The sequence below is a fragment of the Trichechus manatus genome, unplaced genomic scaffold, assembly GCF_000243295.1.
Source record: "Trichechus manatus latirostris isolate Lorelei unplaced genomic scaffold, TriManLat1.0 scaffold00036, whole genome shotgun sequence".
NCBI lineage: Eukaryota > Metazoa > Chordata > Mammalia > Sirenia > Trichechidae > Trichechus > Trichechus manatus.
In genome coordinates, this window is record NW_004443972.1 from 3,624,653 (window position 1) to 3,650,176 (window position 25,524).

Consider the following 25,524-nt stretch of genomic DNA (forward strand, 5'->3'; position numbering starts at 1 on the left):
TTTATTTGTATCACAAATTCCTTATTTTCTTTAAAAAGAGGTGTGGATGGGGACTATATCTTATGTGAACTTGAAAGCTAAGAACTTCTTTTATGTGTTAATAATTTTAATATTATCAAGTCAAAATCCCTGTATCCTCAATATACTGTTTCTATATCATACTTAAAGGACTTAAAAGAAAACTAAAATTGAAATCTGTGTTCCTAGGTATTTAGAATAACTTCAACTAAAGGCTTTTCATTTTGACAGGATGTTAACTTTTAAATAAAATAAAGGAAGACAGAGAAGTGAAAGATTGTGCTGAACATGGCAAGTGAATAACCAGGAAAAATTAATTTCCTGCATAATTAATTGGGATCTGTTATATGAAAAGCACTGTGCTAAGTGTTTAAAAGTTTCACAAGACAATAATTCTTACCTTCATAGAGTTTATAGTACATGGCAAATATTACATCCTTTATATAAATAGAAGATAAAGTTTTTAGTCATCTGAAAGTGCAGTGTGATTTATTATTTGAGATGTTGTTCTTAAATTCAAAACTCAAGAAAATGTTTCACATCTAAAAGTAGCTTTCCTTGTTCAGACTTGAAGAACCAGATTAATTTACATGTATCTTGGTTTTGGCTAATGCATGGTTGCAAATTAATATAGGGTTTTTTTCCTTTTCTGACTCTCTTAATATACTGCGTAGGTAGACACAATACCTTTTTGACCAGCTCCAAATATCTTATTGCCAGTTTGTAAAGTCATTAACGTTTTGTAGTTTTTTAAGAGAAATTTCAGATTTTTAATTTATCTGTTGTCTCTTCCTGTTCCTTATTAAATTGCCACGAAATATTTACAAGCATTAAAGTTTTATGGTAGGCAGCACTGTGTCTATCACTTATGATAGCCAACCAGGTAAGGTACTCACAATTATTTTTGGCTTAGAGTTGCTTCCAAAGGTGAGAAATGGATTCAGATTTCAGGGATTAAACGATTTGTTTGGCTGCTAAAGGACATAATAATGTAATTTCAGTTGTAACTATTAAGCTTGTGTGTCAGAAGTTTAAATGGATCTTTAGTCTATTTTCATTATCCTCTCATCCTGTTGGTTCTTCATCTTCCCATCTCCTCATTTTCGTAGTTTGTTCGTTAGTTTGCCTTTAGCCATGAGAGTTAGATTTATAGAGTCCTGGACAGATAATGCCAGTTTTCAAGGACTAGAAAATTTGTCCTCAGAATAGCTCCAGTGGTTTATGTGAACTTTCATCTGACTCTCTTTCAGCTGATGGTTTGGAATCCAACTGATGGTTGGATCTTCTTCCCCCCAAAAGATGCAGCCCCAGATCTGTCCTTTAAAACAAACAAATTTACATATAATCAGCAATGTTACAATAAAAGCATATATTAAAACTCTTATAACAAAGACCTACCTGGTAGCTGAAGAAGTGCTGGATAATATATTGATTTTGACTTTGTAATAAACACATTGAATGCTCTTCATTAAACTATGAAAACTTGGTCTAGGCCAGTATTTCTCAAATTTGAAAAATTCTTGATTTCCCAAAAATAAATCTTTTTAGCCCAGTTTGAGAGATACTACATTAAAAGTTAAAAGATTATGAAAAATAAAGACAGGTGCAAACATTAAAAAAAGATATCTCTATTCTCTGTTACAGGATGGTCATCTAGAAGGTCCAGCATGTGTTTCTATTAGATTTTTCTTTTTAATTTATAAATGAAACAGAAATACAGAGTTCACAAATATTTGTAAAGATACCACCCAAGAATGAAATCTTAACCTGAGAATATATATGGGGCCAAGTTTAAGAAACAGTGATTTAGGGCTTTTAATTATTTGTAAAATGTACGTATCTGGTGGATTACTTTCAGAATATGGGAGGGAAAGGTGATAAGAGGTCAGCCCAGGCAGACTACCAGGTCAAGCAAGAATCACGTACCTGAAAGCTAAAGGATAAAATGAGGAATCTTTGGAAACAGGATTAACACTTCAAGGATGGTGACATGTATTCTAAGAAAAAGTGTATGGAATTATCTCAGGAGTAAAAGCAGACTGATAAATCCAAGATAGGTAATAAGCCACATACATAGAAAATAGCTGGGAAGGTTAGCGGCTTTAGTGAAAACCACCAGACTGTCATTTATATACTTAGATATTTAGAAATACAATAATGTTACTGGTGTTTTAGAATGACATATTTGGAGTGTATGAAAGGGAAAATTTCATCGAGTTACATCTATCAGAATGTGCTTACCGAGGGAAATTTGCAGAACTTCTTACTTAGGGATACTTCCCATCTATCTGAAGTAGTGAAATATTGCTACCTTCACAAAACAGTCAGATTTATGGTTACTTTTAAACTGATAGGACTTGGAGGGGTTTAAATATTAATTCTTATAATTTTAAAATATTTAATCTAGTAGTTCTATGTGCCTATAGTAGAATGGGGGAGTCCCTGGATGGTGCAAATGTTTAACACACTCACCTGCTAATTGGAAGGTTGATGGTTCGAGTCCACCCAGAGGTGCACATTTCAAGAAAAGCCTGGCAGTCTACTTTCAAAAAATGAGCCATTGAAAACCCTGTGAAGCACAGTTCTACTCTGACACACATGGGGCCCCCATGAGTCAGAATCGACTCGATGGCAACTGGTTTTGGTACCCCACCCAAAGCTGGACTTCTATAGTGTATTTCTTTCCTAGAAGGATGTATTTACTCTATCACTTGAGGTTTTCCTGATATATAGTAATGCATGCCTTTTGATGAAAAGTCAGTGAAGAAGTAAATCTCTCATGGACGTCTTGCAGTAACTTATGAAAGGAAAAATAATTAGCAGAGAAGTTGCTTTCAATCAGATTACCACCCTTGGCCTACCAGTAAGTCAACCCTGAGAACAGCAATTAAATACTGATACCCATGCCATTAAAATCAACCTTCTTACCCCTTTCCTGTCACCCCAGTATAGTGCAAGGGGTCAGTTAAAAAGAGTATCGTTTTATGTTTTCCAGTTTTGTGTCACAACTACTGTTTGCTGTTTTTGTCTAAAGAGTTGAAGTAATACTAAACAATGCTCTAGAATATTCTGGATGAAGAACATCAGCTTGTTTCAAGCACAAAAAACCTTAATAGTAAAGAAAGAGCTACATGTCAAGAATAGATAGATCGTATAGAGCATGAGGTGAAGGGGAAGAGAGAAAACGAATATAATTTTTCAAAGCATGTTCATCTTGTAAAATTATGTTTACATCATTGATACACAAGCAGGAATGAGATCAGATATCAAAATCAGCTTAAATTTAGGTTGAGAACTATGACTCATTGATTTGAGTAGTTTGGATTAAGTCTGAGTAAAATTTTATGAGTTTTCTGTGGGGAAATGAATGATCTCAACAAGACAGGGCAATAAATGTAGACATATTAAAAAACAGGCAGTTTTATCATCCTTTTTTCATATAACATAAATGATCATCAGTTCATAAAAGTAGGTAGAACACCTCAATCCATTTGGCAATACTTTGGAGCCCTGGTGGCACAATGGTTAAGAGTTCAGCTGCTAACCAAAAGGTTCAGTTCAGATTCACCAGCCACTCTTTGGAAACCCTATGGGGCAGTTCTACCCTGTCCTATAAGGTTGTTATGAGTCGGAATCGACTTGTAAGCAGCGGGTTTGGTTTTGAGATTTTGGCAATACTTTGTTAGCGGTGGACCACCTCCAGCAACAAAACTATGCATTTGATCTTTCCACTAATTCAGATACATACTTTATTCTGAATTAGTAAGATTTTGTTGACTGTCTGACTTAAAAGCTTTTGGAAAGATAAAAGATTCTCATTGTCATTTCTTTCTCAATTTTGAAATAGGCACTAAAGGTGCATTCTCTTTACTTGGTTTATTCTTCATTTAAGGCTAACTGTTGTTACTCAGCTTTTCACTAGGTTATAAACCTTAACTCTGGACTAACTTAGCACTGAATTTTAGGGAGTGCACGCTGCTACCATTAGAGTCCAAGTCCATTTCTTTTGAACTGGTACACTCTGTATGCATAGGACTTAAACAGATTTATTTGGGTTTAATTTAAGATTTTTCTTCCTGCCTTATATCTAATAAACTATTTTTTCATCTCTTTTTTTCCCCAAGGTTTTCAAACAGCTGGAAATTCATGAACACTTTAAATTTTTATTTGATTTTGAAGATTGTAAATTTAGAATTAAAACTTTTTTTTCATTTAAAAATAGAACACTTTCAGTGAATTTAACACGTGCAAAGAAAGACATTTGATTTTGTTGGTAATTCAGTAAGATAACTAATGTGTACTTCACAAATACAGGTAATACTACAACTTTTGAGTGAGCACTGTAATAGCCCCAGGTTTTTGAATCTTCTAAAAATAAAATCAGTATCTATCTGAGAACAGTTCTCCTCATAGTTTAATTCACATTTTAATGATGTTATGGAACAGAACATACAGAGATTTGTCCATCTCGAGGCCTAGCAGCTCCCTTTTCATAGTAAATAAATTATACCATGCATAGCTAGTTACGGGTGGTGCAAGCAATTTGCAATTAGCTGCTAACCTAAAGAAAGGTTCGTGGTTTTAACTCACCCAGCAGTGGCACGGAAGAAAGGCCTGGTGATCAGCTTTTGAAGATTACAGTCAAGAAAGTCCTGTGGAGCAGTCCTCTGTAATACATGGGGTCACCATGATTCGGAATCAACTTGACTGCAATGGGTTGTTTTGTTTTGTTTTGTTTTTTTAATGCGTAACTTGTTACATGTCTAATTTCTCATCACAATTTTTTTTTCTTAAGTTTCTTGTTTGTGGTCTTACTATGTAGAAAACTCTGGGAGTATTAAGTACCTAGTTGAGAGTATAATCTACTTTAAACTCCTTTAGGTCATATTGATTAGATTGTTCAATTGTATGTAAAGGTTGGCTCATACTAGTTAGTATTTCATCTTTTCTTCCCAGTTATACTGTATAATTTTATGGCAGGGACCCTCTACCTCATCTGTTTTCCCTGTATTCACTGTATCTCTTAGTGTAGCACTCTGCACCATAGTGGATATTTAGTTAATACTTGTTGACTAAGTAAAATAATCTGGAGAAAGGAAAGAAGGCAATAAAGAAAAATAAAGCAAAAATTACTGTAGTAGTGCATGTATTCTGATGTGATTTAGTATTTTCTTACTCTAATAATGTCCTGACTTCTATAGAAATAGCTTTATGTCCTCTAAATCAGTTTATCAGTGACTTACTTAGATATCAGTGAATGAAAGTTTGCTTATATTTTTTTCAACAAAAGTATTTCCTAATACAACTTTTTCTTAGCTTTTTTTTTTTTTTTTTTTAAATAATAATTTATTATGTTTGGGGTGAAAGCTTACACAACAAATTAGGTTCCCATTTGACAATTTCTATACAGATTGTTCAGTGACATTAGTTACATTTTTCACAATATGTCAGCATTGTCTTTAATTATGTTCTTGTTGTTCCATTACCAGTACTCTAGTTTCCCTGCCCCTTTATCCTCTCATCTTTGCTGTAGAGTGATTGTTGACCTTTTGGTCTCACGTGGATAGTTTTTCAATGGAACACTGTACTCAGGAATAATATCCTTTATTTTGTGTGCCAATCTGTTATTTTACTAAAAGATAACCTCGGGATAGTTTTAGCTGGTCTTTTAAGCAAAAGTTTTAGATGTCTTGTTTTTATTTGAAATCCACTACTTTTAACATACTTTGGTCACAACATAATTGATTGCATCTGAAGATACATCTTTAATTTCCAGAACACTTCTCTAGTTCTTAGCTGGTATTTTTATAGATAGGACTTATTTTAGACAGTGAACATTCTGGCTTAAACTATAATTCATGGTTTTGTTAGATGAATATCTTTGTCCTCTACTGTGATTTGTAACCAGAGAAGTATATTCACTTCACTGTCATATATGAAAACCAACAGTAAGAATCATTTACAGTCTTGCAGATAGTCCTGTTGTCTTCTTAAGGGTATATCTTAGTCATTATTATTTGCATCAATAAATCAAAGTTTTTCGTATTACATATTTAGCATAATAGTCTGAACAGTGATCTCAAAGATCCTAAGTGTGAGTAAAAGATAGAATCTGAATATTAAAACTATATTATGCAGGAAAACTACATATAGGAACATTTTTGTGCATGTGATAGTAAGGATGTCACGGATATCAATATAAACCACTTTTGCTGAAAGATTTATCATTTTTATTGGGATTTTTACTGATGATGTATATTGTGATTTATAATTGTTTTTCGTCTTAATTGTGAAATAAGTTTATATTCTGTTTATCTTACTAAAAATAAAGTGTACTTATTTCTGAAATTAATTCCCTTTACCAGTGACAGGGGGTATCACGGAAGAGCAGTTTCAGACACATCAACAGCAGTTAGTTCAGATGCAAAGGCAGCAACTTGCTCAGCTTCAGCAGAAACAGCAATCTCAGCATTCCTCGCAACAGACACATCCAAAAGCACAGGTAAACCTGTCTTTTAATCATGGTTATGTCTCTTCCTTTGTTTCATAATTACGTACTTTTGTTCAATTTTAGTCAAGTCACAGAAGATCACCTTGCTGTTGCTACTCTTGATTTTGAGGGTATCACTTAAGTTTCTTTCCAGTTAATTTACTTAAGTGACTAGTTTACAAACTAGTCACTTAATATTTTATGAGTTTTATAGTATTTTATAAGAAGAGCATTAGAGCCAAATGTATTTTTCATTTAGGAGAGAAATAGCTGCATTTTGGGGAGTGCACTTTTGAGAATTCATAGATACAGTTATATAGTTTTAGAACCATCATCCCCTTCCCACATCCCCCAGAAAAGTTTTTTTTTCAAGGATATAATTTTCCTAACCCCTTTCTAAACTGTCTGTTTTAAGGGCCATGTGGATATGTCTCATGAGCTGAAAGATAGTTCTCCTGAATTGTGCAATAAATGTAAACAACATAGCCCCTTGCCTCTTTGAATCACATTTCCCTGTAGAAAAAAACTTGCCGCTAGGAAAGTTTTTCCATAGATACCACAAGAGAAGGCACTAGAGATAAGGAAAAAAAAATACCTCATAAAACTGTAATTGGGAAGTATATTTCAAATTTGAGGAATCTGGGAAAACATTACGTTTTAGGTCTTAAGTTGTTGGCTCTGTTTGTGTTTTGAAAGTAATGATTGGGATTAACTCGGTTGTGGCTGTGTTCTGTGAGCTTTCAGACCAGGATCTGCCCATAGTTGTTCAGCTCATCCTTAAAGGGTCGATCTCTGTCCCCAAAAGGCTAAAAATCAGAACACAATTACTTCTTTGGAGGACATACACTGACCTTGAAGATAGAGTCCAGCAATACAAAAATCTCAGTGACCCTAGGACACATCAAACATTCCTTTGACACCCAGGTGAATCTGGACTGGCCTACAATCTAGGGCTATTGACTGTTAGTAACAGTTAACCTGTTTTATATTAGAATCAACCTGTTTGCTTTTTCTGAGTCTCTTGGCTAGTCAGCCTGAAAGTATTTTCAGACTTACTGCAAGGTTAGACCAAGATACATTTTTGCATTGTGGCAAAAATGACTGTTCATCATTTCTTGTGTGATTTCAATTAGCCCATGGTATCCAAATTGTTAGGTACGTTTAAAAGCATGCATTAGCAGTTGTTGGAAAAATTTACAGAGCATTAAAGGTCTGTGTTTTTTTTAATCTTCTAGTTCTTTCTCAGAAATAATAGCTGCCCAGTTTTTAGTCACTTCTCTGCTTCATATGCCAGAAAGAGTCTGTGAAGTCCTAGGTCTCTTTATCTAAACACTTGTAACTGTTCAAGATTAGAAAGACAATAATAGTCTCTTGCATTTGCCACATTCCTTGGTATGTTCCTGAAATCACATCTAGAAAATTGAGAGTTTAACTTCGTTCATTTTATAGGGCTCGAGCACCTCTGACTGTATGTCTAAAACACTTGACTCAGCCAGCGCCCACTTTGCTGCATCTGCAGTGGTCAGTGCACCTGTTCCAAGTCGCGGTGAGGTAGCCAAGGAACAGAACACTGGCCACAACAACATAAATGGTGTTGTCCAGCCTTCAGGTAAGGCCATGGTTTCACGTGGTACTACTAGCTTGAAGTTGTAACTCGATGATTTGGGGCATGGTTTTCGTTTGTTAAATCCTTTTAAATTCAAGGAGGTGTTGTAAAAGAGATCAATCAGTACTCTTTGGAATTTCTTTGGGAAGGTATGGGGAATGGCTAGGTCTCTTCTAGAATTCACATAGAGCCTGCTCCTCCCCGTTTCCTGCTGCACCCACTGATAAACCTCCGTGGATAACATTCCATCCTTCCTAGTGTCATCCACATTCTGTCAGTTACCTCACACCTTAGGAAGCCCATTGAGCTAGTCAATAACTATCACCACTGAATCATCCATGCAATGATAAAATGGTGACATATAATCCAGACGGTCTCTTGATAAATTTGCAACACGATTTACCTTCCCACTCTTACACATGAATAGGCATATTTTCCCTGATTTCTTCCTCTTCAAATATAGTGTTGCTGTGAAACTCTGTCTGCTTCTTGCCACCCTGAGTCCTCAAAGACCATAGCTGTTTCTGTCATCTTTCAACTACCTCTCAGACCCTAGAGTTACCCACTTCTTTTAACATATATGCATGATCTTGATTGCCCGTCCTTGCTAATGTTTATGCATCTTCCAAATTCTTAGGGAAATAACCTGTCACTTCTACTTGCCCTCAATCTCCATAAAGGAACTCTGATTTGAGGGCTTTCTTGCCGTATTATACTTGCCTACAAAGTTTCCAGAAATGGAGACAGCAGGCCAATAGAAAGAGGGTGTCTTTGGGGTTGTAACAGATCACTACATCATACCTACTGATAAGAAGCTCTTTTTCGAGAGGCCATTGTGTGGAAATTTAACTTGGTATTCAATTAGAATATAAATGCTTACATTTATTTTTATTATTAGACTTCTAACATTTTAAGAGTTTTATCAGTGTCCCGTGGCATAAATTGAATGATATTTTTTCTCTTTTTCAGGAACCTCTAAAACATTATACTCCACCAATATGGCTTTATCATCCAGCCCAGGGATTTCAGCTGTACAACTTGTAAGGACAGTTGGCCACACCACTACAAACCACTTAATCCCAGCATTGTGCACAAGCAGTCCTCAAACACTTCCCATGAACAATTCCTGCCTGACAAATGCAGTGCACCTCAATAACGTCAGTGTTGTTTCTCCAGTCAATGTGCATATCAACACAAGGACTTCAGCACCATCGCCAACAGCCTTAAAACTTGCCACAGTTGCTGCCAGTATGGACAGAGTGCCAAAGGTTACTCCCAGCAGTGCCATCAGCAGCATAGCAAGGTGTGTGTGTGGGTGTGTGTTTCAAGTATCATTCTGTCCCTTTGTTGTAGCTATCCTATGGAAAGAAAAAGACATTTTTTGTTGTTGTTTACTGCTGAAGCAATAGGTATCTGTTGAGAGATATTGAGGATCTTCTTAGTGTAAAGCTCTGTGAGTTTGATTACTTGAAGTAGCTAGTAGGCTGTTTAAGTGCCAACCAGCATTGTAAAAAAAACAAAACAAGAAAAAGACATCAGTTTGACAAATGTATCATAGAGCCTTATTTTTTAGAAGCTTTCATATCACTTTTTTGTAGTTTAGTTCAGACAGTCTAATAAAAGATTTAGAGTTATTAAATTCTGTGCCATGGTTTAAGTTTATATTTTCTTCAGCATTATACACAAAGAGTATTTAAAATAAATTATTGTATGAATAGATTAACATTGAGAATTTTCTGAGATTAACTAAATCTATGATAATGTATTTTGAAGTATAATTTTATACTTTTTTTCCATGATACTAATACAAGGAGAACAGCGAATCAGGGGGGAAAAAAAAAGATTTGTATGTGTTGATAAGTACATGACCTTAAAACCATAAAAATTAAATCATAAAGAGAAGGAATTTAAGTAATGTTGTGTTCCTAATGATTATTCTTTCTGAGTATCTTATGCTCCATCTATTGTAAAAAAAAAAAAAAAATTAGATTATCCTCTTAAATATTTTACAAGTAATTAAGTTTATCATTGGTTTCTACTGAAATACTATTATTAAATTACTATTATCTTTCCAAAATAAATAGTTATAATCAAGTGATTAGGAATTGCTGGGATTTCTGAGCTGAAGAAAACTTCCTCGTCCCTGTTTAGAAATTGTAAAAATGTGAAATATTGTTGTGAAATACATGTTTAGTTGTAGTTACATAAAAAAATCTACATAAATCCTAAATGATAATAATCATATTCTAAAGAGTGTTAATGCTTATTTTACTCTTTGCCTTATTATAGAGAGAACCATGAACCAGAAAGATTGGGTTTAAATGGAATAGCAGAGACAACAGTGGCCATGGAAGTGACATAACTTAAAACTGTGTGGCTTTGACCTGTGCTGATGGTGTGCAGTCATTCATATTCCAGCTGAATGCAAAAGGCGACACTCTGTGGATGACAGAGTGTTAAAATGGACCTAAATGGACTACAGTATATCGGACGTTAAATCGATATATTATGTATATTTTGTAAAATTGGGAAAATCACTACCTTGTAAAATAGTTTATTTGTATCATCAATATTATTTCTGTTACTTGAATAGTAGATATTCATCATCATGCTTTTGCACTTGAATTTGCAACTGAATGGATTTTAAAAAATAATTCTTTAATGGGATCATGAGCATGAAATGGGATCCTGCATCACTTGTTTTAACTATTTATTTTGCCATGTTTACATTTTGTATCTTGTAAAAATAAATCCAGCTTTGTGTCTAAAAACTTAAAGATTCATAGCTAGGAAATGAAATTCTTGTAATTTTTTTCTAAAGGAACTGTAAAGTTTTCACTTGGTTCATTTTGTTTCACAATTTGACTAGATGGACTTTTTGGTAAATACTTTAGTGGCATTTCACTGTCAAATATGAAGTTCAAGGCAAAATAGTATTTTCTATTACTGTGCAGGGGGAAGGGATGGATCGATACATGCAAATTTAATGTAGTAAACTCACTTTTCCATATATTTTGAATGTATATTTCTATTTATAATACCAGTTTATAAAAAAATAATTACACAGAAAAAACGGACTAGGAAAAATTATGCATCGAGCACATTTAAACTGTGCAGATATGACAATTTTTCAAGGATTACATTTTATCTGAAGACTGCATATTTTAACTGGCTTTAAAACTGTAACACACCACATAAAGGATATTTTACCAGGTATGTATTGCTTTATATCATTGCAATAATTATTGGAAGTCTAGATATCGAGCCATCCCAGGTGTTGGGAGGGGGGGAGGGTTGTGGCAAGATTGTCTTTTCAATTTTGGAGAGTTTTCCTGTGGCTACAAGGCAAGTAACGGGTTGGAAAAAGTCTGACTGTAAGCGTTGGACACCTTCATAGTGTAGTGTTTTAGTGACTTTTTTTATACGGTTCTTGTAAATTAGATACGTGTAGTGGTGTTTCAGAATGTTTGTTTATGCACTAGTTCAGACAACTTTCCCTGTTACTTGTTCTTGATAAGTGAAAACTGCAGGGAAATAAAAATACATATCAAAACATGGACATGCTGCATATGTGTTTATTTCACAATGTGCACACAGTATAAGTGAAAATTTAAGGGAGATAATAGCACTTAACAGCACTTTTCATTTTCACAGTGCTTTCCAAGCATTAATGAAAAGAATTATACGAAGCTCATCTGTGGGCATTATTGGATTTCAAATAATCCAATATAAACTACCTTTGATATGAAAAGTTCTTAAAATATTTTACAGAATGTAAGTAATTTGCAGTATAACATTCATTGAACTCTCATAAATGAGCCTCATTTTATAAATAAAAGTTTAGAGTAGAATTATATTGCAAGGGGGTTTTGTCAAGTAAGTACTGGGAAATGTAAATATTTTTAATGAATACAATTAAAACCATTTCAAACTTACATAATTTTATACTTTACATTTTTATATCTGCAGTCCTGAAAGTTGTAAATTGATATGTCAGTTGAATTAATGGGCCAAGATTTCTGCTGAGAGTGGTTTTATTCAGGTCCTAAATGTGTGAAACAGTTTATGGCCAAAACCATAGAAAAAATAATAAATTTAATTTCTTCATTGGTTGTGACCTGATAGGATCCATGCTCATTTCTGCCATACTACCTCTGGAGTTGCTCATTGCTGATTATATAAAGGAAATAATTTTGATTTGATATGTATTATGACTGTGTTCATTCTGCTTATAGTTGGATGTATCTTCTTGCTATTAAGAACTCAACAACTTTAGTGCCAATTTTGGAGAAAGATTTTTTTTTTTCCATTTTACTGAAGTAAAGCATGAAGTGAATTTGCCTTATGTGATAAACATGTTTTAAATAATTTAAGTGAAACAAAAGAGCTATCCTTCTGTACAGTTTTGGGAGGTGGTGGCAAACTCAGAGCTTATCAAAGACTGGTGACTAATTTATTTGTTCTTTTTGAAGTAAAATAGAAAGATAAGCCTTCCTTATTTTGGTGGTTGTAACTGTTTCATAGCTGGCATTTCAGTTACTTGCATGCACACTTTTCCAGTGTTTTTCAAAAACTTAAGGGGCAGATCATTATTTTCACTTTATTGAATATTTCGCACTGTCCATACACTGGCCAGTACCACCATCTCTTGGTTTTCTGAGGAAACTAGTATGGTACTTGTAAGCCAATAAGCTGCTAGAATCCTTGGAGAATGGTTTTTGGGAGAGTGAATGTAGTAGGTTTGTGTGTGTAGGGGTGTGTGAGTGTGTGTGTGTGTGAACTAACAGGGGTAACTAACCCATGTGTTAAAGAGAACTCATGCCTTCTTAAGGAGAATACCCTTTCCTTTCCCAGTAATTCAGGTCATCACTATAACCAATTATAGTGACATAGCTCTAAGTGTATTAGAGGTTGTAATACATAATTTTCCCTTTGCAAAAGACCAAGGGAAAAATAAAAATGTTTGGAGGGCACATTTAAAAACTACAAACACACACACAGATACGTAGCTAGATAACATTTTTTTCTGTCTTAAAATTGAGTACAGTATTGCAACTGCTTAAGTGTTTATTACCAAGCTTTTTTTTGGGGGGGTGGGAGGGTTTGGGAGGATGATGGTAAAGAGGACTAACATTTCAGAAACTTCTCACAGTATTTGAATATAATGCTATACCTTTGAACAAATTTTGTTGATCAGTAATACACTTTTGACTCAAGTGTTTTGTTTTCCCTTAACAAACCTGGCAAACTACTGTATTTGAAAAGATATGGGTGTCTCAAGTAATTTTGAATATTATAACCTGTAAGACAAGAGATGCTTTTGCATCACCAACAAAAATAAGCAACATAAAAAGAGCTAACATCATTGAACATACAAAGTTCTCTCTTGGTGACTTTTCCATTTAGTCCTAACAGCACTTCTGTAAAGTACTGTTATTTTTCTCGTGTTACAGATGAGGAAAATGAAGTTTAGAGAAGTTAATTTACTAACCCTATGTGACATAGGTGGTGAGTTCCTAAGCCAGGAATTAAACCTAGCTAGCCATCGTACTTCTAACCACTGCTTCCATCTTTAAGGTGAAGGAAGTACTCCCCAAAGAAGTACTTCGGCTTCTCAGTCCACTTACTGGCAGCATCCATGGCAGAGTTTTAAATTTCATTTAGAAAACAACCACCCCCTCATACTACCCAGGCAATTAATATTTGTTTTTGTTTTTAATTCCCAAACTGTGCACATTAGAGCCACCTGTGGCTTTCAGCCACCTGTCAAGCAAACCCACACCAGTTTATCCTCTGTCTGCCAGACCTCACCTGTAAGTTAAAGCTCTCCATCAGCCCAAGGCAAAGGGAGCTAGCTGGGTATGGGCCAGGACCTGGCTGAGTTTGTCTGTTTCTGGACCTTAGTTTCAGCAAGTTCCTGAAACCACATGAAAGATGTCTTGGTGGAGGTGTAACATGTAGCCCACATATCACTGGCTGCTTAGCAATGAAGTAAATGACGTGGGGTCTCAGGCTGAGCATGTAGTTAGTCTAGAGCTCTTTAAGTCCATGTTATCAAGGCCGAATCAAGTATGGACAATTGTATAACAGCGTGTAATGAGCTTGTGCTGAATGTACAATTCTCACAAACTTCAGTGACTGCAAGTTATAAAAGGGCACCAGAACTGCATATTTTCCAGAGGAGGGGACAATGGGGAACAATCAAGAAGCAATACAGAGAATTTGGAGGAAGCTAGGTTTTAATCCCTTCTCTGCCATTTAACTGGTTGGTGATTTTATCATCCTGATACTCTGAACCTGTACAATAAATGAGTGGGTGGAATTAGATAATCTCTTAAAATTTTTCTGCCAATTCTGATGCTATAGGAATCTAGCCACCACCACCACCAATCTCACAGGTGGCCCTCTTGCTTTCCAGAAAAATCACCTTCCCTGCTATTGTCAGTGTCCATTGACTACCAGCACTATTGAGAAGAATCAGTATAACAAATCAGACCCTGTATATCCTCCTACCACTCCTTTTCCTATTGTCTAAAGGGAGGACAATTATTATTTCAAACATGGGCTTAAGATGTTTGTGACTCGCTACACAGCTACAAGTTTTAACATAGGGAAGAAGAAGGTAACACTAGGCCACATGTTTATCCAGCAATGATTTATTTGGTACAGAATTTCAGGCTTGGACTACCTCAAAATGGGTCTTTTACGTCATACCAAAATCAGAAGTCCTGTGTGTACCTAAAGATGCCATTAAATTCTTGTGAATGCTCCCTTGTAATATTACTGCATATTTGAATAAAACCCCTACTACTATGGCTGACTCAGAGTAGCATTGCAGGGCAAAAAAAATGATAAAATATCTGTCAACGCTGACCATTCCCTCAGAGTGAACGCCTGTTATCCTCAGAAAAGCCTAGGACTCTGCAGTTATCTTTCATCCTAGAATGAAAGAGGCTAACTCCAGTCACAAAAAAAAAAAAAAAAAAAAATCAGTGTACAAACTGTTGATTGATAAACAGCATTCTAAAGCAATGATGTTTTCCATTTACCAGTGTTGAAAACCTTTAACCATTATAGAAGAACACTATCACTGTTCTTCCTCTGCTCAGTCTCAGGGCCTCCGCGGGTCACTGGCACACACTGCTGCAGTCTTAATAATGCTTGTCTCTTGTGTTCTCTTCTTACTGACGTGGTAGGTTTTGGTCAGTGGCCAAGTGAGCCCAGATAAGGGATAGCCAAGATGCAGGACTTCAGCTTTCAACATACTGAGATTCAGAAAGGACATCTGATTAGCTATTTATTGCTGAATAGCAAACTACCACAAACAAAATAGCAACACAATTAATAGTATCTCACAGTCTCTGTGGCAGAAGGCTGAAATCAGGGTGTCTACTAGGCTGTGTTGACTGGAGGTGCAAGTAGAGAAGGCTGCACTTCCAAACTCCCTCAAGTTGGCAGAATTCATTTCCTCGAAGATGTAGAATTCATGAGCAGCGAACTTCAAAGCCAGCAAAGGATAGTTTCTGCTGCTTGGAGTCTCTTCAGAGAAGGACTATTGTTGTGTGCTGTCGAATAGATTCCGACTCATAGCAACACTAGGACAGAGTAGAACTGCCCCATAAGGTTCCTAGGCTGAAATCTTCACGGCAGCAGATCACCAGGTCTTCTCTCCCATGGAGCGGCTGGTGGATTCCAACCGCTGACCTTTCGGTTAGCAGCTGAGTGCTTACCTGGTGCTTGTAGAGAAGGCTTGGGGCCTTCTTAAAGGGCTCACCTGATTAAGTCAGGCACAACCAAACCAAATCCAAACCCGTTGCTGTCAAGTCGATTCCAGCTCATAGCGACCCTATAGGACAGGGTAGAACTGCCTCAGAATTTCCACGGCTGCAATCCTTACAAAATTCCTCCAGTGGCTTCCATTGCACATAAGAGTTTCTACTATAACTGTAAGACCTCTTATGGTCTTGCTCTGCCTTCCTCTCCAAACTCATCCCATGCCACTTTCCTGCCTTTCACCAAACTTGAACCCACTGGTGGGTCTGGTCCTTGACTTCAGCAAACTATTTCCTGCCTCAGTGTTTTTGTACATGCAATTGCCTAGAAAACTCCTTTCTTTGCCTATTAGCTCCTTCCAATCTTCTAGGCCTGAGGGTCCGCTCTTCAGACAGATGCTTTCTGGCCATCCTACCTAAAGAAAGTCCTCTCTTGTTATTCTCTGTCCCAGCCTGTTATCTGTGAGTGCTGTGAAGGAAATAATTTATATTATTTGTCTGTTCATTCATTCTTTCATCTGTCTCTGGCCTCATAAGGGTAGAGACTTGTTCTCTGTTGTATTCCTTGTACTTGACACAGAGCCTAGTACATGGTAGTTGTTCAAATATTTGTTGGATAAATGAATGAATAAAAATTAGTGTTATTAAACAGGGTCAAGATATTTCCTTTTTATGTATTTACTCTTTTATTTTAAAGCAAAACATGGTGGTCACTAAACATAGTTTCATTTCTCTTGGCCTTTTAGCCAAACAGTTTGGAAGGCTAAAATAGTTTAATTATGCTTAAAATTATTGACCCATAGCTTAAGAAACTGCTTTTCCTTATGAAGCTTCCTTATGAGATAGTTATTATCCTATACATGACTTTAATACATAGTCTAACAGATGGTTGTGGGGGTATAGTGGCAGAAAATACCTTGTTAAGATTCCCAAAAGCTATTTTTCTGCTTATATTGAGACAGAAGTAGCAGTTGCACTCAAGTGTGAGGAAATCTGAGAGCAGGTTGGATAGCTGCTGGTTTTGTCATTGTATGTGTAAGCTAGGAATATTTCTTCATCAATGACTATTTAAGACTCATCTGGCTAATCATTGTTTACTTCTGCATTGTGCTTTCGGGTGTATTTTTGTTTTAAAAAATCAGATTCCAGCACAGTTATCACAGTTAAGTGAATTAGCAAAGCTTTCCACTTAAGCCCTTTTGGAGGTATGATGCTTCTCACACCAAAGCCACAGAAGTCTACCAAAAAATGCAAATGCATCTGCACCCAGCTGTTAATATTTGACATCAGTTCTTCTCTAGATGCAACTTGAGTGGCGTTAATTTTTCATTCGTAAGCAGTTCTGTCCTGACTGCTTTAGAGAGTGCTGTTCATCCCACCTCCATCACTGGGGGTAAAATCTGCTTCAGTGCTTATGAATGAAGAACAACCCCTTTCTCAAAGGCTAGACAGATTGCGTAGAATTTTTATAACTAAAAAAGGAGCCCTACTTATGATACAGTCTAACTTTCTCATTTTACATGTTAAGAAACCAAGACCCAGAGAGGTGAAGGAGCTTGTCCAAACTCATAGCTGGATGGTGCCTGATCTGGGACTGACCTTAGAGGGATACCAATTCTCATATGCTTTCCATTACATGACACTGGTCCAGCCAATGGTAGATTAAGTGGTTTCAGCTCTTAGTTATAAATTCTAACTTTGAAAGTGTCAGCTGGGATGTTAATAATTAATATTTAGATGGATTCTTACATACATTGTACAGATTAGGCATATTTTTTGGAACCCTTCTTAAATAAAATACTCTGTGCCTTGAAATTAGTATTTTAAATGTCCACTTGCATTAAGGGTGATATTTAAGATTATTATATGTAAGTAGAAGTTCATCAGATTACACAATTCCTTAAAAAACTGCAAACCAACTGTTTATAAATTTTATATGTATTCACTAAATCAGCCTAATTTCATTAGATTACAGAGACTTATTTGTACATATAGGAAGAAGGACCTGGCAGTCTACTTCTGAAAAAATTAGCCAGTGAAAACCTTATGAACAGCAACGGAACATTGTCTGATATAGTGCCGGAAGATGAGCCCCTCAGGTTGGAAGGCACTCAAAATACGACTGGGGAAAAGCTGCCTCCTCAAAGTAGAGTCAGTTTTAATGACATGGATGGAGTCAAGCTTTCAGGACCTTCATTTGCTGATGTGGCACGACTCAATGAGAAGAAATAGCTGCAAACATCCATTAATAATAGGAACATGGAATGTAGGAAATACGAATATAGGAAAATTAGAAATCATAAAAAATGAAACAGAATACATAAACATTGATATCCTAGGCATTAGTGAGCTGAAATGGCTTGGTACTGGCCATTTTGAGTTGGACAATGACATGGTCTACTATGCTGGGAATAACAAATTGAAGGGGAATGGCGTTGCATTCTTTGTCAAAAAGAACTTTTCAAGATCTGTCCTGAAGTACAATGCTGTTAGTGATAAGATAATGTAATGGTTAAGGTTGGGTGTCAACTATAAACACCTACAATGAAGACTAGTTAATATGACTATTATTCAAATTTACACACCAACTAGTAAGGCCAAAGATGAGGATATTGAAGATTGTTACCAACTTTTGCAGTCTGAGATTGATCAAATATGCAATCAAGATGCACTGATAATTCATGGTGATTGGGATGCAAAAGTTGGAAACAAAAGGAACAGTAATTGGAAAATACGGCCTTGGTGATAGAAATGATGCCGGAGGTTGCATGATAGAATTTTGCAAGACCAATGACTTCTTCATTGCAGATACTTTTTTTCAGCAACATAAATAGTGACTATACATGTGGATCTCACCAGATGGAATACACAGGAATCAAATTGACCACATCTATGAAAAGAGACGATGGAAAAGCTCAATATCATCAGTCAAAACAAGGCCAGGAGCCAACTGCGAAACAGAGCATCAATTGTTCATATGCAAGTTCAAGTTGAAGCTGAAGAAAATTAGAACAAGTCCACAAGACCCAAAACCGCTCACCTTTCTTCCTAGTCTGTCTTAGTCTGGAAGCTCCACTGAAACCTGTTCAGCATCATAGGAACACACAAGCCTCCACTGACAGACAGGTGGTGGCTGTGCATGAGGTGCATTGGCCAGAAAACAAACCAGGTCCCCACATGGAAGGCAGGAATTCACCACTGAACCACGAGAGCCTCATATAGCATATAGCACTACGTGAAATTATCTTGTATGTTTGTCTATGTACTTATTTTTTAACTGCTTCTCCTCCCTCTAGTCTGCCAGTCTCATTAAAGCAGCAATTTTGCCTGTCCGATTTTTGGCTGTATCCTCATCACCTAGCAGAGTAGCCTGGCATGCAGCAGGGGTTCAGCAAATAGTTGTTAATGAAGAAATGAACGAATGGTGCTATACTAGGCTGATTACATCATAATTACCTGAGAAGCTTTAAAAAAAAACAGGCAGAGGCAGAGCCACCATGGTGCCCTGGACAGATGCATCGTGCCATCCCTCTGCAGCAAAGACCCAAAAAACTAAATAAAACAGATACAAACGTCAATCCTGGAACCTTAAGCATCAAATGAAGGGATAAAGAACTAGATCAAACACTGAATAGAAGAAGAAACTGAAGGAAAACAGAGAACGAGGACAGCTATGGAGTAGATGTTCCCTGCCAACTAACCCAGCACAGCACTGCCATCTTGGAGAACAGCTAGCAACAACTCAGGACAAGGAGTATGAGAAGGCAACTGCAACAGGAGACAGAGCACCCAGTAATCAGAGGAACACACTTTCCCACCCCTCACCATTCTGACCTGTGCACCACCCCCACCCCTTCCTGAGAGGCCATGCTGCACTGCTTAGCTAGAAAGCCACCAGCCCGCCACCACCCTGACCCCACCACACCCCACCTGCCAGCTCCCACTATGCCATGTTTTTTTCTTTTCCTTTTTTCCCCCTCTTTTCCTTTTCTTTCTCCCACATAGCCTCATATGCCACCCTACCTCTTCCTGCCAGGCCATGGAGCACCACTGTGGCTAGAAAGCCACTGGCCCAACCACCAACCTGGATCTATGCCACCCCTACCCACCGGCTCCCATAATGCCATTATTTTCCCATTTCTTCCATTTCTTTCTCCGTCCCATCTAGCCCTGTATACCACCTCCTCCACTTCTCACTGGGCCATGCCACACTGCCATGGCTAGACAGCCACCAGCCTGACACTTTCTACCTCCCACCTAGCCCCGTATGCTATCTCCCCTTCCTTCTGGTCAGCCCCCAGGTCCACTCTGCCCCACCTCAGCCACCTTTTTTTTTCTTTCTCTTTTCTTAGTTCCCCCTACCTATCCCCATATGCCACCCCCCTTCCCAGCAGCCCTCGCCATGTCACCATGGCTAGAGCTTCCGCAGCTCAGACCCACTGCCACACAGAGACCGCACTACCCTCCGCTTGCACTACTCGACCAGCTGCTGAACAGAGGGAAGCGAACCTGTACCACTCCCTGTCCAAAACCCTTACCTATCTGGCGAGGGGCTGTGAATGATCCTACACCGCTCGACCAACACCAGGAGGCAAACAGCAGCCGCCCAGTCCACCCTCAGCCACCTCGCCAAACCACTGTACAGCAAAGTGGGTTCACCCTGACTGCTGCTGCCTGCTCACCTGAACAAGGTGCTGAGAGCTATTGTGCCCACAGACAAGCAACCAGCAAAGCAAACCTGGCCTGCCCACCCTGACATATCAAAACAAAACAAAGAAGCAGGTTGAAACAAACAAACACACAATCAATAAATACAGAAAATAATACCTTAATGTCTCGGAGACAGCAGACAATATAAAAAAAAATATAAAAAAACAGGACAAGATGTTTCCAGCAAGTAACCAAAATTAAGAAATCAGATGACCTTCTGGTACAAGAAAAGGCAGTGGCACTACCTGATATGGAATTCAAAAGACTAATATTTAGGGCTCTCCAAGAGATTAGGAAAGAGATCAAGGAAAACACAGACAAAACCAAGGAAAAACTAGCCAAAATCAAGGAAAGACTGGTTCAAACTTAGGAAGATAAGGGTAAGTTTCAAGGTAACCACAAAGAAAGCTAACAAACCTGCTCTTCAGAATAAAAAAGAAGAAAAACATAAAGTCTCAGTAAACACAAAATCTATAATAGAGGAAGAAAAGAAATTTCACAAACAAAGGAAAACAGTACAGGAAATAAGAGGAACAAAGAAAACGTCAGCACCACAAAAAAAAAGGCACAATATGACAGCAACAAAATCATACCTATCAATACTCACATTGAATGTAAATAATTTAAATGCACCTGTAAAGAGACAGAGAGTGGCAGAATGGATAAAAAAGCATGACCCATCAACTTGCTGTCTACAAGAGACACACTTTAGAAACAAAGACATAAATATATTAAATATCAAAGGATGGAAAAAATATATCAAGCAAGCAGTAACCAAAAAAGGCAGAAGAGGCAATGCTAATCTCAGATATGATCCTATACGTAGAAATCTCTAAAGATTCCACAAGTAAACTACTAGAACTAAGAGAAAGATTCAGCAGAGTAGCAGGATATAGGGTCAACATACAAAAATCAGTTGGATTCCTATACAGCAACAAAGAGAACTATGAAAAGGAAATCAGGAAAAAATACCATTTACAATAGCTCCTAAAAAGATAAAATAGGAATAAATCTAACTAGGGACATAAAAGATCTATACCAAGAAAACTGCAAAACACTATTGAAAGAAACCAAAAAAGACATAAATGGAAAAACATGCTCATGGATAGGAAGACTCAACACTGGGAAAAGTCAATCCTACCCAAAGCAATCTACAGATATAACAAAATCCTGATCCAAATACCAACAACATTCTTTATGAGATGGAAAAACTAATCACCAACTTTATATGCAAAAGAAAGAGGCCCTGGATAAGCAAAGCATTATTGAAGAAAAACAACATAGTAGGAGGCCTCACCCTACCTGATCTCAGAGCCCAGAAGATAAACTAGATAACTGGGAGCTCCTAAAAATTAAACACTTATGCTCATCAAAAGACTTCACCAAAAGAGTAAAAAGAGAACCTACAGACTGGGAAAAAAATTTTGGCTACAGCATATCAGACAGTGGTCTAATCTTTCAATCTATAGAATACAGTCATGGTAGTCAAAACAGCCTGATACTGCTACAAAAACAGACACATAGACCAATGGAACAGAATCGAGAACCCAGATGTAAATCCATCCACCTATGGTCAGCTGATCATTAAATGGGGAGAAGACAATCTTTTTAACAAATGGTGCTGGCAAAACTGGATGTACATCTGTAAAAAAATGAAACAGGAACCATACATAAAAATTAACTCAAAATGGACCAAAGACCTATATACAAAAACTAAAATGATAAAGATCATGGAAGAAAAAACAGGGACAACACTCAGGGCCCTAATACATGGCATAAATTCAATACAGACTATAACTAACAATGCACAAACACCAGAAGAGAAATTAGATAACTGGGAACACCTAAAAATTAAACACACTCATCAAAAGACTTCATCAAAAGAGTAAAAAGAGAACCTATAGACCAGGAAAAAAATTTTGGCTACAACATATCCGACAAGGATCTAATCTTTAAAACTATAGAATGCTTTGACACCTCAAAACAAAAAGACAAATAATCCAATTTAAAAATGCACAAAAGATACCAACAGACACTTCACTTAAGAAGACATTCAGACAGCTAACAGACACATGGGGAAATGCTTGCCGTCATTAGCCATTAGAGAAATGAAAATTAAAACTACAATGAGATACCATCTCACCCTAACATCACTGGCACTAATCAAAAAAACAGATAATAACAAATGTTGGAGAAGTTGTGGGGAGATTGGAACTCTTATGCACTACTGATGGGAGCGTAAAATGATACAACCACTAGGAAAAATGATACGGTGCCTCCTTAAAAGCTAGAAATAGAAATACCATATGATCTAGCAATTCCACTCTAGGAATACATCCTAGAGAAATAAGAGCCATCACTCGAACAGATATATGCACACCCATGTTCATTGCAGCATTATTCACAATAGTAAAAAGATGGAAACTAAGTGCCCAAAAACTGTTGAATGGATGAACAATGGAATACCATGCAATGATAAAGAACAATGATGAATTGGCAAAACATCTCACAACATGGATGAATCTGGAGGACAATATCCTGGGTGAAATAACTCAATCACAAAAGGACAAAAATTTATGAGACCACTATTATAAAAATTCAAGAAAAGGTTTACACACAGAAAAAAACAATATTTGATGGTTACAAGGGAGGGGAGGGATGGGGACGGGAAATCACTAACTAGATAGTAGACAAGTATTAACCTTGGTGAAAGGAAAGCCAACACACAATATAGGGGAAGTCAGCACAACTTGATCAAGGCAAAGCCATAGAAGCTTCCTAGACACATCCAAACACCTTGAGGGACCGAATTGCTGGGGCTGGGGGCTGGGGACCATAGTCTTGGGGACATCTAAGTCAATTGGCATAACATAGTTCGTAAAGAAAATGTTCTATATCCTACTTTGGTAAGTAGCATCTGGGGTCTTAAAAACCTGCGAGCAGCCATCTAAGATACATCTATTGGTCCCGTCACATTCAGAGAAAAGGATAATGAAGAAAACCAAAGACACAAGGAAAATATCAGTCCAAAGGACTAATGGACCACATGAACCACAACCTCCACCAGCCTAAGCCCAGAAGAATTAGATGGTGCCCGGCTACCATCATCAACAGCTCTGACAGGGATCACAATAGAGGGTTCTGTATAGAGCAGGAGAAAAACGTCAGACCAGAAAGACTAGTCTTTTTTTGAGAATTTCAATTTTGTTCTACAGAGACTGGAGGAACCCTAGAAACTCTGGCCCCTGGACACCTGCTAACTCAGAACTGAAGTCACTCCTGAAGTCTACATTTCAGCCAAAGATTAGACAGGCCTATAAAACAAACACTAATACATGTGAGGAACGCACTTCTTAGTTCAATCAAGTATACAAGATCAAATGGGCAACACCTGCCCAAAAGCAAAGAAGAGAAGGCAGGAAACCTGGACAAATGGACATGAGGAAGCTGGGGTATAAAGGGAAAGGGGGAGAGTGCTGACATATTGTGGTGATTGCAACCAATGTCACAAAACAATTTGTGTATAAATTTTTGAAAGAGAAACTGATTTGCACTGTAAACTTTCACCTAAAACACAATAATAAGAAAAAAAGATAACTGAAATAGAAGTACAAATTTTTAATTTAAAAAAAAAAAAGCCAGGCTTCGGAGCTACACCCCCAGAGATTCTGATTCAGTCAAGAATGAGCCTTAGGAATCTGTTTCTTAAACCCCCTCACCAAAAAAGTTCATTCATATAGCCAGGTGTAGAAACCACTACACCCTTACCAAGTGGTCCCTCAGGATCTTCTACCTCCCAATGCAGCCCATTCCTGCTCTGACTGCTTTATTAGAAAGATCTTCCTGATGCTAAGCCAAAATCTTCATCTAACTCCCACCCGTTGGTCCAAACTCTACTCTGTAAGTCCATACAGAATGTCTCATTCATTTATTTACTCAACAAACATTCACTGAAGACCTACCATATACCAGGCATGTTGTTTGTGCATAGGAATTCAGCAGTTAAAACATTGCGCTAAGATATGTCTCTTTGCTGTCCTCTTCCACCTCTACAGGTAGCCGTATTTCTATATTTGTTAGTTTCAAATTTGTCTTTCTCAATGCAAATACAAGCCAAATAATAATAATACATGTATTCTTATTTTCCTTATCTCTTACATAAAATGAAGCAACCACGCACATTATTTTGCACCTTCTTTTCTCATAAAAGTATACTCTGGAAATCTTTCTGTAACAATTCAAAGAAACTTTCTTCATTTTTTTAATACCTGCATAGAATCCCATGTGGGAATATATAATTAATTATATACACATTGCTGCTCATTTGGGCTGTTTCCAATCTTTTGTTCCTATAAACACTGCTGCAATGTAGGGAGGGGTCAGCAATTTTTTTCCATAAAGCACCAGATAGTAAATATTTTAAGCTTTCCAGGCCAATAGACAAACTTGTTGTTAGGTGCCATCTAGTCAGTTTTGACTCATAGTAACCCTATGTACAACAGAAAAAACACTGTCCGGTCCTGCACCATCCTCACAATCGTTGCTATGTTTGAGCCCATTGTTGAAGCCACTGTGTCAATCCATGTCATTGAGAGTCTTTTTCTTTTTCACTGACTCTCTGCCAAGCATGATATCCTTCTCCAGGGACTGGTCTCACCTGATGACATGTCCAAAGTACATGAAACGAAGTTTCACCATCCTTTCTTATTAGGAGCATTCTGGCTGCATGTCTTCAAAATTAAGGACCCTATTATGTGGATCCACCACATGTCTGTCAGTTTGGTGTACTGTGATGGCTTGCGTGTTGCTGTGATACTAGAAGCTTTGCCACCGGTATTACAAATACAAGCAGGGTCACCCTTGATGTTTCAGCTGAGCTTCCAGACTAAGACAAGGAAGAAGGACCTGGCAGTCTACTTCTGAAAAAA

At 37.2% G+C, this 25,524-nt stretch overlaps 1 protein-coding gene across 3 annotated transcripts in view; it reads left to right on the forward strand.

Annotated features, from left to right (window-relative positions):
* The window catches only part of EPC2 (enhancer of polycomb homolog 2), a 166,664-nt gene extending 154,995 nt beyond the window's left edge, over positions 1-11,669 (forward strand). Inside the window, exons 11-14 of one of the 3 annotated variants that reach the window (XM_004375368.2) lie at positions 6,384-6,520; positions 7,958-8,117; positions 9,084-9,417; positions 10,404-11,669. In XM_004375368.2, the coding sequence (XP_004375425.1) occupies positions 6,384-6,520; positions 7,958-8,117; positions 9,084-9,417; positions 10,404-10,476 (704 nt within the window). In that variant the 3' untranslated portion in view covers positions 10,477-11,669. Of the gene's footprint in view, positions 1-6,383; positions 6,521-7,957; positions 8,118-9,083; positions 10,034-10,403 lie in introns of those variants that run through there. The other 2 variants (XM_023730382.1, XM_023730383.1) reach the window with 2 other exon arrangements.
* The last annotated feature ends 13,855 nt before the right edge of the window (positions 11,670-25,524 follow it).